The sequence below is a fragment of the Pan troglodytes genome, chromosome 3 (genome assembly GCF_028858775.2).
Source record: "Pan troglodytes isolate AG18354 chromosome 3, NHGRI_mPanTro3-v2.0_pri, whole genome shotgun sequence".
Classification (NCBI taxonomy): domain Eukaryota; kingdom Metazoa; phylum Chordata; class Mammalia; order Primates; family Hominidae; genus Pan; species Pan troglodytes.
In genome coordinates this window covers 141,794,893-141,815,102 of record NC_072401.2, presented here as the reverse complement: position 1 = coordinate 141,815,102, position 20,210 = coordinate 141,794,893, and the positions used below count along the sequence as shown (strand labels likewise).

The 20,210-nt window shown below is 39.2% G+C and overlaps 1 protein-coding gene across 1 annotated transcript in view; it reads right to left on the bottom strand.

Moving 5' to 3' along the window:
* SCOC (short coiled-coil protein) overlaps nucleotides 1-10,939 on the bottom strand; it is a 39,219-nt gene extending 28,280 nt beyond the window's left edge. The window contains exon 1 of the mRNA XM_054683392.1: nucleotides 10,692-10,939. Coding sequence (XP_054539367.1) covers nucleotides 10,692-10,761 — 70 coding nt within the window. The 5' untranslated portion in view covers nucleotides 10,762-10,939. The remainder of the gene's footprint in view (nucleotides 1-10,691) is intronic.
* Nucleotides 10,940-20,210: the final 9,271 nt, after the last annotated feature.

Here is a 20,210-nt window from a genome sequence, read left to right as displayed (position 1 = left end):
TATGGCAAAGGGCTCAAAGCAGAAGGGACAGGAATCCACTGTGTCAGATGAGAAGCACTGTAGCAGCACAAAGCTCAAGTCATTTAAAATTCCAAAGTAAAAAAGAATGATAAGAAACATTGTTTAAAAAAAAATCTTCTAAACATTTTTATAAAGGAAGCTAACCTCCTAACCACAAATGAAGATGAAAGCAAAATATTCACACGGAGGAACAAACAATAGTAGAGCCTTTTGTCTGCTAAGAAAAGGTAGTAAAGATTTTCAAGAGGGATAAGAAAAGAAGAATGTGTTTTAAAATACAAGCTTTTCAAACAACTTTTACTAACGTCACGTCACACTACGAGCAATGAAAACCACGCATGTGCGCAGTCAAGTGCTCTGAGCCAAAGTCATTAAGCTGACAATGAAACATGTGTATGGAGAAAGAAGGGAACAATGATTAAATGGGGAAGAAAGTGAGTAAGGGCTGAAAAGAGCCTGCTGTTGACTGTGTGCATCCCAAGAAGGCTGGTGGAGGGAAGACCCAGGTCACTGTAACAGAAAGGCGGCAAGAGAGGCTCACTGTTCTTCCAGACCATTCATGTGAGCTACCACTGAGTCTTTTATGTTCCCAATGTTGAGGACTGAAAATGAATACTAAGCCGGCATGGTGGCTCACGCCTGTAATCCCAGCACTTTGGGAGGCCGAGGCGGGCAGATCATGAGGTCAAGAGATCGAGACCATCCTGGCCAACATGGTGAAACCCTGTCTCTACTAATAATACAAAAAAATTAGCCGGGCATGGTGGCGTGCACCCATAATCCCAGCTACTCAGGAGGATGAGGCAGGAGAATCGCTTGAACGCGGGAGGCAGAGGTTGCAGTGAGTCAAGATCATGCCACTGCACTCCAGCCTGGCGACAGAGAGAGACTTCGTCTCAAAAAAAAAAAAAAAAAAGAAAAAGAAAAAAAGAAAATGAATACTAACGCCTATCTAGGAAAGCAAAACACCTCTTTCTGGAACAGTTTTTACAATAACTTTGATTCTGTGATTGGTGGATATATTGTTTCAGCAGTGTCACTTATAAAGCTTTTGGATCATTTCAAATGTTTATTTCTAGGCTCGTGGATCCCCATAGAAGCTGATTCATCTGGTTTGTCCTGTTCTTTTGGGGCCCGTGTCCTCCTTCTCTCTGTACCCAGACTATCTTTGAAGGCCAAAGAAACCCTTAAGTTCTCTAAGGAAACCAGGCTTTGACCCTGAAATTCTGAACAAGTCAAGCAGGCAGGAAGCCTGTGAGGGAAAGTGTGTCCAAAGCTGATCCCATCCAACTGGAGCCTTTGTGAAATGAAGGGCCCTGTGTCAGCCCCTCTTCAGGAATGCAGACTTGAGACAGGTCAGCATCTTATTAGCTCATGAGCTCAGGTAAATAAAATTCACCCCTGATTTTCAGGATCTCCTCTGGATTTCTCCCTAGAAAAAATTCACCATAACTATGAAGGATTTTGTACAAATTTAACAGGAGAAAATTCTAATGCCCCCCTCCCTTTTTTTGTGGTTATTCTAATGACGTAGAAAAAACATAGGCAACCAATGGATGTTTTTTGTCTTTGAAAGGAAGAGTCAAAATATTACTACTTATCCTTTGCTGAGAAAATTAGAGAACACTCTCGATTACTGAAAACATTAGATACTGCGCTAACATGCCATTTCTTAAGCTTGTTTACTGAAACTAGTTTTTGCTTTATGCTAGATCATTTATTTCAGTTAAGTGGATTTCTTCTGATTGAAGATTTCTCTGCAGAAAGAGCGCTTACAATTTCTAGCAATACATTGGTGACCCTAGAGCCATACCACTCCCAGAAGCTGCTGAGAAGCAGAGTTAATCTCCTTTTTCTTATTGAATCTCTTATGCTAAGTCTCTAAGGCATTTTGCTGGGCCAGGGGAGGTATTCCTAATGCCACTGTCCATATTATCTTTAGCTTACAGGAACAGATATTTTACTCTGCCAATGGCATTATCCTTACTTATATGGATCCCAAATGCCAATTAAGATTTGCTGAAACTTTTTGCCATTGCTGGTGCAATTAACATACTTGTTTGATTTCACTAAAAACAACATTTCCAACATACTAGAGATGATCTTTTTCAATACCCTTAAGGATATGGGAATAATCTTTTAAATTAGTATTCATAGCCAAATTCATTGGAGGGTGTAAAGAGAAATGGCACTGGTGGCAGGAGGTTCTCTAGTCCTGACCAGAACACGCTCAGCCAGCACTTGCCACTTCCTTGTGTACTTATTTAACCATGTCCCCACTCTGGAACTCTCATCTGCACAGTTGTCTCCCAAGATGTCCAGTGTAACCCAGCAAAGCTGGCAGTGGCCGCTTGGCAGACACTTGGGAGCATGGCGCTGGCTGCAAACACTGGCTCCATTCATATCAGAAAAGAAAGGCCTGCTCCCTTTTCACCGACAAGACTCCTGCTATGGCTCAGTGTTCTCTCAGCTGGGGAGCCACAAGTCTATTTCCTTCTTTAGCCCATATTATAATGGAGGATGAGATGAAAAGGAATACAGACCCTTGATACCTTTTACTTAGAGTGCTAACTAATGCAGGGCCTCGTGTCTGATCTTCTGCTTGGCTGAGGGGACGGCAGATGGCCTTCTGAAAGCTTTTCAAACCCGGGCTGCTTTCAGCAGGGCGTGAGGGGGTATTGTTACATTTTCCATATAGTGGTAGGAAGCATCACTGAATAAAAGCACACAACAATTGTGCCACTTCTCTGGGAAGCATATTACAACCTTACAATGAGGGCTAATTGGCCGACACCAAAAGCAGACGCAGACGCAGCTTTGAATATTATTCAGGAGAGGTTTTAGAGAGCAGAGTCAGGACGGAGGCTGAGGCATAAAGGAGAGGAGCGACGGGAAGGACATCGACGGGGAGGCGGCGAGGGCCGGCATGAAGAGGGAAAAGAGTGGCTTCATTATATTCATCAGAAAAGAATCGTGCTCTTGTATAAAGAGTTCCTTCATATCCACCTCCCCTTCCTTATCAGGAGGACGTCAACAGGCAGTCCCAGCTTACAGCGCCATGTCCACAGGACACTGTCATTACCATGAGAACTGATGTGGCCAAATCTCAGAGCCTTCTTCTTCTTCTTTTTTTTTTTTTTTTTTAGAAAAAGTCTCGCTCTTGTTGCCCAGGCTGGAGTGCAATGGCGCGATCTCGGCTCACTGCAACCTCTACCTCCCGGGTTTAAGCGATTCCCCTGCCTCAGCCTCCCGAGTAGCTGGGATTACAGGCACTTGGCACCACGCTCAGCTAATTTTTTTTTTTTTTTTTTTTTTTTTTTTTTAAGTAGAGATGGGGTTTCTCCATGTTGGCCAGGCTGGTCTCGAACTCCTGACCTCAGGCGATCTGCTGGCCTCAGCCTCCCAAAGTGCTGGGATTACAGGTGTGAGCCACTGTTCCTGGCCCAGATCTCAGAGCCTTTTAGGAAACTTTTATGTGAGCTCCTTGAAGTGGGCAACAGAGGAAGGAAAATGTACCAAGCACTCACTTTATGCCAGGCTAGTTCAAGACACCACCTTTATTATTTCATTTAATCTTCAAATCAATTCTGAGACTTATTCTTATGATCATTTTGCAGCTGAGGGAATGGAGGCTCAGGGATGGCAGATAGCTTGCACAAAGTCTAACAGATTCAAATCCAGGCATTTCTGACTTCAAAGTTCAAGCCCTTCCTGCCACAGTCCCCTGTGCCAATTCTTCAAATAACCAGGTCCTGCCTACTACCTGGCATATGACAGTAGCTGCTCAATAAATGCATTCTGAAAACAGAACTAAACTTACCCAGAAGTGTGGATAGAAAGAAGAGACAATAGAAAAGAAGTGTCTAAAAAGTAGAGACAATTTAGGAAAACCAACCCTAGGAGTCAACTCTCAGCTAGGGGCTGGCCTGCCTAAACTGGCACTTATCCCAACACACACAAATTTCATCAGAATTCTTTAATCAAAAGATGTTAAGCCATTCAACTTGTGCTGGATGCTGGGAATACAGATATTTGAAAACCCAGGCTGTGTTTTAGAAGCTGGCAGTCTATTGAATAGTCTGTTCATATACTATGAAAAAAAAATGCAGATAGAGATAAGTTAGGGGTTCTCAGAAAGGAGAAAGGAAATCTAACACAGCCTGGGAAGATCAGGGAAAGCTTCCTGAAGGTGGCATGGCCTGAATGGGGTCTGAAAGGGTGAGTAGGAATTGACCAGACAAAAAGAAAGGTGGGTAGTGTTATTCCAAAATGAGAAGCAGCACAGCATGCAGAGGCATGAACTAGGCACTGTGTGGAGGGAACATTAAGTGTCTCCTACTGAGCTCAAATGGTGTGGCCGGAAATGACACTGAAAAGATAGGGAGAGCTGGGAAAAGGGAGACCTTCAATGCTATGCTAAGTGAATCGGACTTTATCCTTCAGGGGCTGTGAGGCATTGATTATTCTCTACAGGCAGAGGTAGTGATGTGGCCACTGTGGAGGGTAGATTTGAAGGGATAAAATTTGAAATAAGATAAACCATTGGGAGGCAGGTGCTGTGGTTTGTGTTGGGGATAATAAGGACCTGGTGAGGGAGGTGGTGGCAGGGATGGAGAAGGCCAGATTTATTTGAGAAACATTTCCAAGGTCAAGTCAACAAGAATTGGTGATTGATCAGATTGTGAGAAAGAAGGAATGACATATGGATTTCTAGCTTTTGTAACTGTGTGGATGGTGGGGCCATTAATTAAAATTATGAATATAGGAGTGGGAATAGATTGGGGGGAGAAGATAAGTTTATTTGACACCTGGGAGATATCTAGGCAAGCAATTGGATTATGAATCATAAACTCAGAAGAGAGGTGAAGACAAGATTTGAGAACAGAAGTCTGAAAATAGTTTCCTCTGCAGTCACATCTGTCCTGCAGATGTGCTTTGTTTGGATCTCTATGCTATTGCTTTTAAAACTAGGATTAGGTGAAAAACATGGAAAAACCAGGAAATTGTACAAAAAATTGAAATATCCAGTGTCTCTTAAAGTTTCCACTTATTTGCATTTCTGTCCCTCCATGACAATAGTGAACCAGAAGCAAAAGGCAGCTCTGCCTTTTGAGCCGGGCACATGCTCTCCAGGGAGCCTCAACCCTCAACCCTCCTGGCTGGACCCAAGGCTCAGTGTTGGTTGTCATTCTGTCATCACAATTGCTCTGTTGTTTTCTTACTGCAGAGTTAAGAGGAAAGTAAACTATGTTGTTCCCTTACTTCAGTCAAAAGTGGAAAATGCAAGAAAACAAATATCCCAATTTAAAAATGGGTAATGAGTCTAAATAGATGTTTCTCAAAAGAAGACATACAAATGGCCAATGGGTATATGAAAATGAGCTCAATACCACTAATCATCAGAGAAATGCAAATTAAAACCACCATGAGATAACATCTCCCAACTGTTAGGATGGCTATTATCAAAAAGATGAAAGATAACCAGAGTTGGCCAGGATGTGGAGAACAGGGAATCTTTGCACACTGTTAGTGGGAATGTACATTAGTACAGCTACTATAGAAAACTGTAGAGGTTCCTCAAAACATTAAAACTGGAACTACCATATGATCCAGCACTCCCACTACTGGTATATATCCAAAGGACTTGAAATCAGAATATTGAAAATATATCTGCATGCTCGTATTCATTGCATCATAATTCACAGTAGCCAAGATATGGAAACAACCTAAATGTCTGTCGACAGATGAATAAAGAAAATGTGATATGTGTGTGTGTGTGTGTGTGTGTGTGTATATATACATATATATACACACATATATATACATACATATACACACTCACACACACACATACATATAGTGGAAGAATTCAGCCTTAAAAAAGAAGGAAATCTTGCCATTTGTAACAACATGGATGAACCTGGAAGACATTATGTTAGCCAGGCACAGAAAGACAAATACTATGTGATCTCACTTCTATGTGGAATCTAAAAAAGTGGATTGGAACTCATAGAAGCAGACAGTACAATGATGATTATCAGAGGTTGGAGGGTGAGGATATTGCGGAGATGTTGGCCAAAGGATACAAAATTTCAGTTCGACAAGATGAATAAATTTAAGAGATCTTTTGTACATCACAGCAACTATAGTTAAAAACAATATATTGTATACTTAAATATTTCAAAGAGAGTAGATTTTAAGTGTTCTCACCACTAAAAAAATAACTATGTGAGGTAAATTATATGTTCATTAGCTTGATTTAGCTATTCCACTACATATATGTATATGTAGCCATTCCACTACATTATATATATAATGTACACCATAAACCATAAACATATACAATTTTTATTTGTATTTAGTAAATAAGAAAAAAAGTAGAAAATGAAATCTAGTCCAAGAGGACTGTGTCTCCTAAGGAAAATGGTGAGAAATGAAGAATGTTCCCATAAATTTAACATGCAAACAAAGCATGTCCTTGAAAGAATTAACCTTGAGATGCCATTGTGAAATAAACCATAGTAAGAGCAATGTCTGGTATATGTAAAAGATGCATGATGAAAAACTTGATAAACTAAAAACAGAATTGAAATGTCAATAGCTTGTGTTAGAAAAGTAGGGGAAAAAATTATGATATACCATTGCCCCTTTCCCACATACACATTGCCTGGCCCTGAAGGTGTTTGAATTTGTGATTTCTGTTTTAGAGTCGCTGGGATATAGCAACGGGCAGTGAGAATGGAACTAGGAGTAGATAGGATCATCCAGAGCATGTGTCCAGAGAGAGAACAGTAGCCAAGGACAGAGTCTTAGGGAAACGCTGGAGGACACAGGTTCCCAAAAGAGCCTGAGATGAAAGATGAAAGAGGCTGAAGAGGAACCTGAGCCGTGCGGTGGCATCAAAGCCAGGGGAGCGGAAGCATAGGAAGGAAGGAGAGATCAATGCCGTCTAATGTCTTTTGTCCTGCACTGTATGGCTCCCACCTCTAAGGTCCCAGAAGTGGGGCCAGTTCAGCTACAGTACAGTTGAGACCAGAGATTCCTAAACTATCTTAGTTTATGGTGCCCTTGGTGTCTCAGTAATTTTTTCACAGTACTCCAAAGCCAAGATAAACACCAAACAGTTCCATATATTAAGTGTTTAGATCCAAACATCTTATTAACATTGTTATGTCCAAAAAACCTAGTAGCCATTAAAAAAAATTACTGTACCTAAATTGAAAGAAAATATATTTTTATTTCATTCTTAAAGGAACGCACTTACTTATGGGATGTGTGCACCTGTTGGGCACTGCATAACTTCTCCAGCCTTCTCAAACTGCCGCCCTCATTATCTGTTCTACAATTGACTTTCATACAGAACTTGCTTTTTATCACAGCAATTGCAGAAAACCCAGGATTGAAAGAGATGATGTCATTGAAAGATACATAGTTCAATCTAGTGTGAAACAATGAGTGACCACCAGCCAGTAGTCCTTTCAGTGTCTGAGAGAGGTTGAGATGCCCTCATGGAACCCCTGTGAGTTTGCTGCGGTGCCCTGGAGCGTCTTGGCACACAGTTTGGGAGCCATGTGGTTAGAAGGCATGGACAGGTCTGGAATCCTATCATTTGTAATGTTTCTTTGGGGACATTTGTTCTGAATCCATACAACTCACATACAAGTAAATTTATGAAGCACAACTGGTTTGTGACTTGAGTAACTACTGGCATTGCCCGTTCTCACTGCTCCATACTACCAGGAAGTAGAATTACTTAAATAAATAAAATTCAAAGTAAATGAAAGTTTGACTAATGCCTTCAATCCTTTCCTCAAACAAACCTTCTCAAGAGTTAGTGGAAACTTCCTTCTCCTTTCTCTCACCTTCCTCTGAATAAGAAAAGAAGCAGTATAAGGGGGAGGCGATGGAGGTAAAAGGAGACAGCGATAGGTCTGACCAGTCACACAGGGATCAGTGCCGGGGACTCGAGGCCTTTCTATTCAGAATTAGAAACGAGTGGTCCTTGTGTGAGAGCCTCTGTATCCAGCAGCTTCCAATACCGCACTCGGCTGGCATCCAGTAGCCGATGTCTTTCTGGACAATCACCAAAGCCAACCCATTAGGGCCTATAATCCTTACAGTTTTTAGAGTTCCCTAAAAGGTGCAAGGCTTTCTCTGGTATCCAGCTCCAACAATCTACCAAAAAGCCCAGCATGAACAAACACGCCACCGCCACTCAATATCCATGCAGAAACTGTAAGATGAGAAGGGTGCTCAGATGGAATGCCCGCAACCATAGGAGACTTGGATTGGGACTTTGGCTCTATCACTTCCTGGAGAGGCCTTAAGCAAGTTACTAAAAAAATATGAGCTACAGTTTTATCATGTGTAATGTAGGACCATAATATCATGATGATGTTGTAAAGATGAAATAAGATGTTAAAAGGACGTAGCATTGTATCTGGAATCCAGTAAATGTATTGAAACTATTGCATTTAATATTGACTCTATGAATTTATTGAACATAGGAGTTTGAGAAATGCTTCCTTTCTAGGTAGTCTGGCTCTGCCTCTAATTGGCTCTGTGCTCTTGGGCAAGGCACTTAGTCTCTCTGGGCCTCCCTTACATATATATATGTGTATGTACACATGTATGTGTACACATGTATGTGTACACATATGTATGCATATATGTATATTATAAAAAGAAAAGTAAGAAATTGAACTAAACTTTCTTTTAATATAAGCGTACCTTTTTAATGCTTTACTTTTGCAAGGATTCCACAATTTGAATGAATGATGTCTGCTAAACAAGCTCCATTTTTTAATAATAATTTGTTTTCCTATTTTTAGTTATCAAAGCCCAAGAACGTTTTATTAACAAAGATGAACCAGTGTTACCATGTCAAATGAATAAAATTGTCTCCAAAAGCCAAAGAAACATGGTGTTTTTGTTAACTGGCACATTTTCATCACAAATATATGAACAATTTCCATTTACCATTTTGAAATATGGAAACAGCAGAAATTAATACTAGTTCCTGAGTCTACCACTGGTTATTATGCTGGACCAGCTCCAAAGGCCTTTTGTGCACTGAGATTTTGTGACTCAGTCTAACAAAGGAGAAGGAGGCGGCAATTGGGAGCAAGGAGACGTTGGTCCTCTCGTGTGGTTGCCGGCACTCTCACTACCAACCAGAGAGCGTTGCTCACTCTTTCCTAGTTCTTCAGCGCCCATGCCCACACGCCCAGCCTCCATTAGCAAGCAGCTCCTATGCAGCCCCTCTCAAAACCAGTGCCAACAGTGGACTGGACACCTGAACTTAAATTTCCTGCCCTCTTGCTCTTTCCTCCACCGGAAGTGTGAAAGTGGCAGAAGATGAGACGTGGAGGGGAGAGTTGAAGGGGTGTGATGAGGTGCATCAGAGAGTTGCTGTAGAAAGGCCTGGCACCACCAACCGTCCCCACTTTCAGGCTCAGCCCATGCAGAAAAAATTCTGGGCTGAGTCACATTCTAAGCAAGCAAGCTTTCTATACGAACTGCATCCTCCCACAGCATATAGGGCTCCCCATGCGCATGCTCATCTCGCCTCCCGAAGCTAAGAAACATGGGTTTCCCCTGTCTTTGTTTCCTTCACTGCCTTCTGCAGCTCTGTCTGCTTTCTAAAACACCCTGGTGGGAGCATGTTAAGGACAGCGGTATCCCATTTCTTCAACAGCCCAGTACCTCGTACCTTTCCTCCCCTTATAAAGACTGAAAATACTCCTCTTTGATTTCCAAAGACCCCAGCATGTTTATGCAGTGCCAGGAGGGAAGCTTAGGTCTGGCTGGTGGTTTGTGTTAATTGTCTGGCTGCACTTTAGAAAGACGCTTTTTGAATCTAAGCATTTAGGGAGAAAGTGGAGAAGCGTGGCTGTATGAAAGAGCAATTGATTTTAAATATTCATGCTCTTGCTCTCTGTTAATCAAAATTAGTAACCCCCATTGCTTAGCTGCAGTCTTGCTGGCTTCATACTATGATTGCGCTAAAGGAACTTGGATAGAAAGCAACAACCACCACACACACACACACACACCCAAGGACTTGGGTGCTTATAGGTTTGAAGTGTTTCCAGTTAACATTGTGCAATTCAGCACTGTCTATTTTTTCCAAGATGTTGAATGAACCATGGTTATCCTTTCCATCAGCATTTTAGAACTGCTCTCCCACTTGGTTCCTTCTCTCATGTTGAATTCAGCAAACTTTAGCCTTAAAAATCAGACATTTTCTGCAATAATCCTTAAAGCTAATTGCAGCATAGTCTAGTTCAGTTTTCAGTAATGATACAATTATTTTACAAGATAGAAAAGAAACTGACTATAATTGAACAAAATGTGGCGATATTATAGGTTGTTTTCGTAGCAACTTTGACGTCATGTTTCCTGAACTTTTAGGAAATAAATATTTTATGTTTTTATTTATTTTAAAAAGTACATGTTATATAATGACAGCAACTTTAAAATTATCACTTAATTTAAAAGGAAAAAGAAAAACAGCTCTTAATTAAAGCCTGTTTTTGTAACTATATTTTTTCAAGTTTTCTACAATGAGTATGCTTTATCATTATACTGAAAATAATAAAAGTTATATTTTTAAAAAACTGAGCTGTTGTTGAATTGTATGTTTGAGAAGTTATCCATTTCTTCCTTACCTATGTCATCTGCAAGAGAAATGTTGGTGAATGTGCTGTCTTCCTCCTCCTCTTTCCTGGACCCGTCCATCTTGTTCAATTTTCAGACCTGTTAGTAAGAAAAATGAGGGCAGAGAAAAGCAGCAGTTGTCCCATGTGACCGCCCTTGTTAAATCATTAATCAGTGAACTTCCAAGCAGGTGCTATCTGATCCTTGCACTAGCCACCCTCTTCCTGCTTTCCACCTGAGAAGTCCTTACCTGAGTGTTGCATTCTTAACCGGAAGTGGTAGGAGACCCAAGTTAATGACTTACAACCCTTGACCGGAGGCTGCTGTGCTGGCACGGCTGCTGTACCCTGGCTAGATGCCAAACCCTGCCTTCAAGTTTCCTTAGGCTGAATTGCACAAGGAAATTGCCCAAAAAGCATAAGGATAAGGTTGGGGGAAGAAATTGACTTTATATGATTAACATATCTTTTAGATACCCACGGTAAACTTCTCAAGGATTTATCAATGACCAGAGCATGACCTGGGGGTAAGTCACAACCCCTCAGAGCCTCAATGTTCTATCTGTAATATGAAGATAAGTCTGTTGTGAGGATTAAATGGAAACTGCCTGGTACATGTATGAAGAAATAAGATTCTCTATATGGCATATATGAAGAAATAAGATTATATATTGAGCTCATCAATACTCTCTCATATTACTGTTCAGACACCTCATCCTGTAAAAGTTCATTGAAACAACAGGGTCTCCCTTTTCTGTTTCTGGAGTTGAGCCCAAGAGGAGAGATGTTGGCTTCACTAGCCCTTAGGCAGGGACCCTTTGTTTGAGGAGAAAGTATTTCTTTACAACTATTTATCCAGGTGCCCTAGTTCACATTTGTATACAGACACAAAGCAAAACTATTTTAGAATTTCAAATAATCACTCCTTTGTGGAAAAAAATAGCCAAATTTGATGAAGCATTTTAAGCAGATATTAAAATTGTTACTATATGCTACATTCTGCACTAAGTGCTTTGATACATATAATTTTTTTTTATTCAGGCAAGTTCATTGTTACTATATCAAGCACAATGGATGTGAGCTGTTGGAAATCCTGAATTTTAAAAATTAAATTCACTAGAATAGAATTCCCCCAACTTTTCAATTATATTCTGCAAATATTGAGTGCCTATTCTATACAAGCTGAGCACTTTGGAGGTTCAAAATAAAAGGTTTATTTATTTGCTATTAATAAGCTTATAAAAGTGTTCAAAAACAAGAATCCTGGAGGTTTACAGAAGGGAAAAAAATATATGCAGTTGACAGGACCCTGAAAGGCTTAGAGAAGGGGACATTTGAGATGCATGATCAATGAAAAGTGGGATTCAACAGGCAAAATTGGTCAGGTAGTGAGTGCTTTCTCAGTGAAGGAGTATGGGCAAAAGCTCAGAGACAGGAAGGCATTGGGCACATGCAGAAACCAAGAGTATGAGATACAGGTAAATAAGAGGTGGGAGATATGGTGGAAAATAGGATGTCATATCTAAGAGTGGTTTGAATGCTAGATTGTGTTAGTTCAAGTCCTCTAAGAATCAGACACCAAGATGGGATTAAAAGGATGAGATAAAATAGGGAGGGAGGCAGAAAGGTTGGAGGGACATTGGCCCATGATACAAGTCTGACAAAGTGAAGTGAAGTGAAGACAAAGTGGAATGGAAGGTCCAGCTTGATCATCAGAATAAAGAAATTTTGACAAAGATGTCAAAGAATACTTGAGCCAAAGTTGACCATAAGAGGAGTCCCGTGTCTCCCAGAAATGACCTCCCTTAGTTTTCACACAGCACTTAGTTACTGGCTGGGAGCAGCTGGCGGAAATTGAGACCTCTATGCAAATGTAGTTATGGATTTCAGAGCACAGTAGCTGAGGTCCTTGATTAGTTACACTCCCTATAGTTGGAGGTCTACAGGGCACAGGCTCAGGGCAACCACATGAGCTGCTTTTTCTAGCAACTCTGTATATAATCATGGACCAGTATTTTAGGAAGCATAAAAATTCCTCTCTTGGCTGATCCATTTTCTGTCAGTCCTAGAAATAATGGCACACACTTTTAAAATGCCTACTATGTGCTAGGCAACAGTCCTACGGGTAGGCACTAATATTATTCCCATTTTAAAGATGAGGGAGCTGAGGCATGTAGAGAGTTTAAAAAGTGACAAGATGTCATGCAGCTAAGCAAGTGGTGGAGCTAAGACTGGACTTCCTGCCCTCTGGCTGTAGGGTCTGTGCTCTTAACCATTGTATTATCTACTCATAATAAAATTATCACATGAGGGAGGGGATGCAAGAGAAGAGTTAATTGACTTAATAAAAGAATTTATAAACCAAAGGGTGTATTTGGTTTAATGCATATACTTGGTTTTGTTTTTATTATTTACAACCAACTTTATGTTTTGATAGGATTGACTAAGCACTTGATTCTTTGCCTTCTTTCTGATATTCTTCAAGGATATTTCTTATGAAATGTCTATCCTAATGGATGGGGGAATGAAAAGAAAGAAAACTCGGCTGGGCTCATGCCTGTAATCCCAGCACTTTGGGAGGCCGAGGCGGGTGGATCACAAGGTCAGGAGTTCGAGACCAGCCTGGCCAGCATGGTGAAACCCTGTCTGTACTAAAAAAAAAAATACAAAATCTTAGCCAGGCATAGTGGCACACGCCTGTAATCCCAGCTACTCAGGAGACTGAGGCAGGAGAATTGCTTGAACCCGGGAGGTGGAGGTTGCAGTGAGCTGAGATCTCGCCACTGCACTCCAGCCTGGGCAACAGAGCGAGACTATCTATCTAAAAAAAAAAAAAAAAAAAAAAAAAAAAAAAAAAAAAAAAGTTAGTCAGCATTGCTATCATCCCCATATTCACTGAGCACAAGTTATAATGGAAAAGAGGCTCACTTTTAACTGAGGTAGAGAATTATCTGTGGATTTAAATTATCCATGGTGAATATTTTCCCTTTTGTTTTCTTCTACTAGTTGTATAGTTTTAGCTCCTATACTTAGGCTATTGATTTCTTTTGCATTAATTTTTATACATGGAGTGAGAGGTAGGGATGCAGCTTCATTCTTTTACATTTGGATATCCAGTTGCCCAAAATTTATTTGTTGAAGAAAATTTGTATTTTCACCACATTTTCTTTTCTTTTTTTTTATTATACTTTAAGTTTTAGGGTACATGTGTACCACGTGCAGGTTTGTTACATATATATACAACATGTATATAACATGTGCCATGTTGGTGTGCTGAACCCATTAACTCATCATTTAACATTAGTTATATCTCCTAATGCTATTCCTCCCCCATCCCCCCACCCCACAACAGGCCCCGGTGTGTGATGTTCCCCTTTCTGTGTCCATGTGTTCTCATTGTTCAATTCCCACCTATGAGTGACAACATGAGGTGTTTGGTTTTTTGTCCTTGCGATAGTTTGCTGAGAATGATGGTTTCCCGCTTCATCCATGTCCCTACAAAGGACATGAACTCATCATTTTTATGGCTGCATAGTATTCCATGGTGTATATGTGCCACATTTTCTTAATCCAGTCGATCATTGTTGGACATTTGGGTTGGTTCCAAGTCTTTACCATTGTGAATAGTGCTGCAATAAACATATGTGTGCATATGTCTTTATAGCAGCATGATTTATAATCCTTTGGGTATATACCCAGTAATGGGATGGCTGGGTCAAATGGTATTTCTAGTTCTAGATCCCTGAGGAATCGCCACACTGTCTTCCACAATGGTTGAACTAGTTTGCAGTCCCACCAACAGTGTAAAAGTGTTCCTATTTCTCCACATCCTCTCCAGCACCTGTCGTTTCCTGACTTTTTAATGATCGCCATTCTAACTGGTGTGAGATGGTATCTCCTTGTGGTTTTGATTTGCATTTCTCTGATGGCCAGTGATGATGAGCATTTTTTCATGTGTCTTTTGGCTGCATAAATGTCTTCTTTCGAGAAGTGTCTGTTCATATCCTTTGCCCACTTGTTTGTTTGGTTTTTTTTTGTAAATTTGTTTGAGTTCATTGTAGATTCTGGATATTAGCCCTTTGTCAGATGAGTAGATTGCAAAAATGTTCTCCCATTCTGTAGGTTGCCTGTTCACTCTGATGGTAGTTTCTTTTGCTGTGCAGAAGCTCTTTAGTTTAATTAGATCCCATTTGTCAATTTTGGCTTTTGTTGCCATTGCTTTTGGTGTTTTAGTCATGAAGTCCTTGCCCATGCCTATGTCCTGAATGGTATTGCCTAGGTTTTCTTCTAGGGTTTTTATGGTTTTAGGTCTAACATTTAAGTCTTTAATCCATCTTGAATTAATTTTTGTATAAGGTGTAAGGAAGGGATCCAGTTTCAGCTTTCTACATATGGCTAGCCAGTTTTCCCAGCGCCATTTATTAAATAGGGAATCCTTTCCCCATTGCTTGTTTTTCTCAGGTTTGTCAAAGATCAGATAGTTGTAGATATGTGGCATTATTTCTGAGGGCTCTGTTCTGTTCCATTGGTCTATATCTCTGTTTTGGTACCAGTACCATGCTGTTTTGGTTACCGTAGCCTTGTAGTATAGTTTGAAGTCAGGTAGCATGATGCCTCCAGCGTTGTTCTTTTGGCTTAGGATTGACTTGGCAATGTGCGCTCTTTTTCAGTTCCATATGAACTTTAAAGTAGTTTTTTCTAATTCTGTGAAGAAAGTCATTGGTAGCTTGATGGGGATGGCATTGAATCTATAAATTACCTTGGGCAGTATGGCCATTTTCATGATATTGATTCTTCCTACCCATGAGCATGGAATGTTCTTCCATTTGTTTGTATCCTCTTTTATTTCATTGAGCAGTGGTTTGTAGTTCTCCTTGAAGAGGTCCTTCACATCCCTTGTAAGTTGGATTCCTAGGTATTTTATTCTCTTTGAAGCAATTGTGAATGGGAGTTCACTCATGATTTGGCTCTCTGTTTGTCTGTTATTGGTGTATAGGAATGCTTGTGATTTTTTCACATTGATTTTGTATCCTGAGACTTTGCTGAAGTTGCTTATCAGCTTAAGGAGATTTTGGGCTGAGACGATGGGGTTTTCTAGATATACAATCATGTCATCTGCAAACAGAGACAATTTGACTTCCTCTTTTCCTGATTGAATACCCTTTATTTCTTTCTCTTGCCTAATTGCCCTGGCCAGAACTTCCAACACTATGTTGAATAGAAGTGGTGACAGAGGGCATCCCTGTCTTGTGCCAGGTTTCAAAGGGAATTCTTCCAGTTTTTGCCCATTCAGTATGATATTGGTTGTGGGTTTGTCATAAATAGCTCTTATTATTTTGAGATACGTCCCATCAATACCTAATTTATTGAGAGTTTTTAGCATGAAAGGCTGTTGAATTTTGTCAAAGGCCTTTTCTGCATCTATTGAGATAATCATGTGGTTTTTGTCTTTGGTTCTGTTTATATGCTGGATTACATTTATTGATTTGCGTATATTGAACCATCCTTGCATCCCAGGGATGAAGCCCACTTGATCATGGTGGATAAGCTTTTTGTTGTGCTGCTGGATTCAGTTTGGCAGTATTTTATTGAGGATTTTTGCATCGATGTTCATCAGGGATATTGGTCTAAAATTCTCTTTTTTTGTTGTATCTCTGCCAGGCTTTGGTATGAGGATGATGCTGGCCTCATAAAATGAGTGAGGGAGGATTCCCTCTTTTTCTATTGATTGGAATAGTTTCAGAAGGAATGGTACCAGCTCCTCCTTGTACCTCTGGTAGAATTCGGCTGTGAATCCATCTGGTCCTGGATTTTTTTGGTTGGTAAGCTATTATTTATCTCAATTTCAGAGCCTGTTATTGGTCTATTCAGAGATTCTACTTCTTCCTGGTTTAGCCTTGGGAGGGTGTGTGTGTCGAGGAATTTATCCATTTCTTCCAGATTTTCTAGTTTATTTGCATAGAAGTGTTTATAGTATTCTCTGATGGTAGTTTGTATTTCTGTGGGATTGGTGGTGATATCCCCTTTATCATTTTTTATTGCATCTATTTGATTCTTGTCTCTACATTTAATTGTCTTAGTATTCTTGTTGTAATTCAATTGGCCATAGATGTTTGGGTTTATTTCTGGAATCTCATTTCTAGTCCATTGGGCTATATATCTACTTTTATGCCAGTACCACACTGTTTTGATTACTGTAGCTTTGTGGTAAATTTTGAATTTAGGCAAGTGTGAGTACTCCAACTTTATTTTTCTTTTTCAGTATTGCTCAGTGTATTTAGAGTCCCTTGCAGTTCCTTATGAATTTGTGGATCAACTTGGATTTGCCACAGGATTCTTAGATTGACACTAAAAGCACAAGCAACAAAAGAAAAAATAGATAAATTGGACTTCATAAAAATTAAAAACTTTTGTGCATCAAAAGACATTATCAAGAATGTGAAAAGCCAATGTACAGAATGGGAAAAAATATTTGCAAATCACATATCTGCTAAGGGTTTAATATGCAGCATATATAAACAACTCTCACAACTCAATAACAAAAAGACAAACAACATAATTTTTAAAAATGCACAAGGAATTTAAATAGACATTTCCCCAAAGAAGATATACAAATGGTCAATAAGCATATGAAAGGATATTCAACATCTTTGGTAATGAAGAAAATGCAAATCAAAACCACAGTAAGCTACCACTTTATACCCACTAAGATGGCTTTAATTTAAAATGAAAACAAAACAAAATGGGAATTAAGCATTGGTGAAGATATGGAGAAATAGAAACATTTGTATATTGCTGGTGGGAATGTAAAATGATGTGGCCATTGTGGAAAATAATTTGGCAGTTCCTCAAAAAGTTAAACATAGAGTTATCATATGACCTAGCAATTGCACTCATACATATATGCCCAAGAGAAATGAGAACATATGTCCACACAGAAACTTGTGCATGAATATTTATAGCAGCATTATTTATAGTAGCCAAAAGGTAGAAAAAACCCAAATGCCCATCAATGGAGAAATGGATAAATAAATTGTGATACATACATTCAATGGAATATCATTCAGCAGTAAATAAGAGCAAAGTACTGATACATGCTAAAACTTAGATAAACCTCAAAAACAGTGTGCTAAATAAAGGAAGCCAGGCACAAAAAGCCACATATTTTATGATCCCTTTTACATGATATATCCGGAAAAGGCAAGTCCGTAGAGACAGAAAGCAGGTCGATGGTTGTCAGGGGATGAGAGAAGAGGAGAATAGGCAGTGATTACTTAATGGCTATGGGGTGTGTTTCTGGGGTGATGAAAAAGTTTTGAAATTAGTGAAAGGTGGTGGTTGCATCACTTTGGGAATATCACTAAATGCCACTGAACTGTGTACTTTATAATGGCTAAGTTTATATTATGTGAATTTTATACCAACTTTAAAATAAGATTAAAAAATACAATTCAGAGAAAAAAATTATCCATGGTGTCCCTGTCTCTACATAGTATGAATAAATACATTATTTATAAGTATATTAAATTGTAACTACTTTACAATTCAAATTCAACAGAAGACTAGTGTACCATGTATCACAGAATCAAGAGGGCCAGAATACACCTGCATCAAAGGATGTCAAGGTAAGAATGCACATCTTTATTGTTGAAACAATCTTCCCTAAAACAGGACTCAAAAGCATAAACACTGAGGTCAATATGAATATATAATAAATCTCATTTTTTAAGTGGGCAGTGAGATATAAATGTGTGTGTATGTTTGTGTGTGTGCATGCTAATTGGTATTGGGTTACAGAGCTGAAGAAAGCATAAAATGAGGAAAATTAGTAAATTAATCATCATTCTCACGCTCCCTTTGTCATGATCTCAAAATATCAATATCAATAATGAAGAACATTGGAAGCCAGTGTTTGCTATGGGCTTTCTCAGAGCTTTGTATGAACAATAACCAGGGAAATATCTCTAAGAGCTCTCAGTACCAATTATGACATCTGGAGTGTATGCAATCAGGAGATTCCCGGAGAGAAACTGGCATCTCTAAAGAAGGTGCGAGTGTTCCTCTTTGGTATAAAGGTTCTCTTTCTTTAGGAGTAATTTTATGCGAAACTGTTTGGATATTTTTGACAAATTAGTGCAAATTGGATTAATTTAACCCATTAGCTACAAAAGGAGAATGTGATGGTAAAACTTTATTTTCATTATATATAGCTAATAGCAATAGCTAGTATTTATTGAGTGACTACTCTTTGTTCAGAACTATTCTCAGTGTTTTACCTCTATCATCTCATTATCCTCACAACAACTCTATAAGGAAATAGAAACATGAGGACAAAATGGCTTGCTCATGACCCACAGCCAGGAAGTGGCAGAGCTGGGATCCATGCCCAGGCAGTCCAGGTCCCAAGCCCACACTCTCACCACAGTGGCGGCTTCTATAACACATAGGCATTAAAATACACAATCTGATTAATATGCATATTGTGTTTTTACCTCTACATGTTCATTTTAAAGATGAAAATCAAAGATGTAATAAAGATGTAAAAAGGAAATATTAGGAAATTCTAGATTTCTTACGTGTATATATACCTAAACATACACACATACCAAGTGAAATAATCACTTTGTATAATGTCTTCAAGATTCATCCGTGTTGTTGCATATTGCAAGATTTCCTGTTTTTTATTTTATTTATTTTATTTTTGAGACAGAGTTTTGTCATGTTGCCCAGGCTGGTCTTGAACTCCTGGGCTCAAGCAATCCAGCCACTTCGGCCTCTCAAAGTGCTGGGATTACAGGTGTGAGCCATCATGTCTGGCCCATGGGGTGTCTAAAATAGTCAAACTCATGGAATCAGAGAGTAGAATGGTACTGGGGCTGAGGGGAAGAGAAATGGTGGGGAATTGCTATTCCATAGGTATAAAGTCATAGTTATGCAAGATGAATAAGTTCTAGAGAACGGCTGCATAAAATTGTGCCTGTAGTTAACAATATGGTACTGTACCCTTACAAATTTGTTCAGACGGTAGAACTCACATTAAGCGCTCTTACCACAATAAAATAAAAATTAGGAAAAAAAACAGTTTCGTTATTAGTGTTTTTTTAATTAAAATTTTCCCTTAATTATATTCTGTTTTAAATGAATTTATCTTTTTGTTTTCACAAGTGTATTTAAATTATATGTCATTTAAATTATGGATTCAATTTCAGTAAATATACTTTAATATGCTAACAGCTCACATCAAGACAGGAATCTTTACATAAGCAATTAGCTTTGGCAATAAAGTGATAAATAGAAACACAATTCTTGACTTTACTGATGGATATTCTCTTATAAGACATCAGTCTGGATTCTTCAGCATCAGCAATAATGAAGCATGACATTCATAATATGCTTATTTAGGTAGGCAGATAATGCATACAAATTCTGTTTAATAATAGAATTTGGCTGGGCATGGTAGCACATACCAAGGCAAGATGATTGCTTGAGCCTGGGAGTTTGAGACCAGTCTGGGAAACATAGTGAGACACT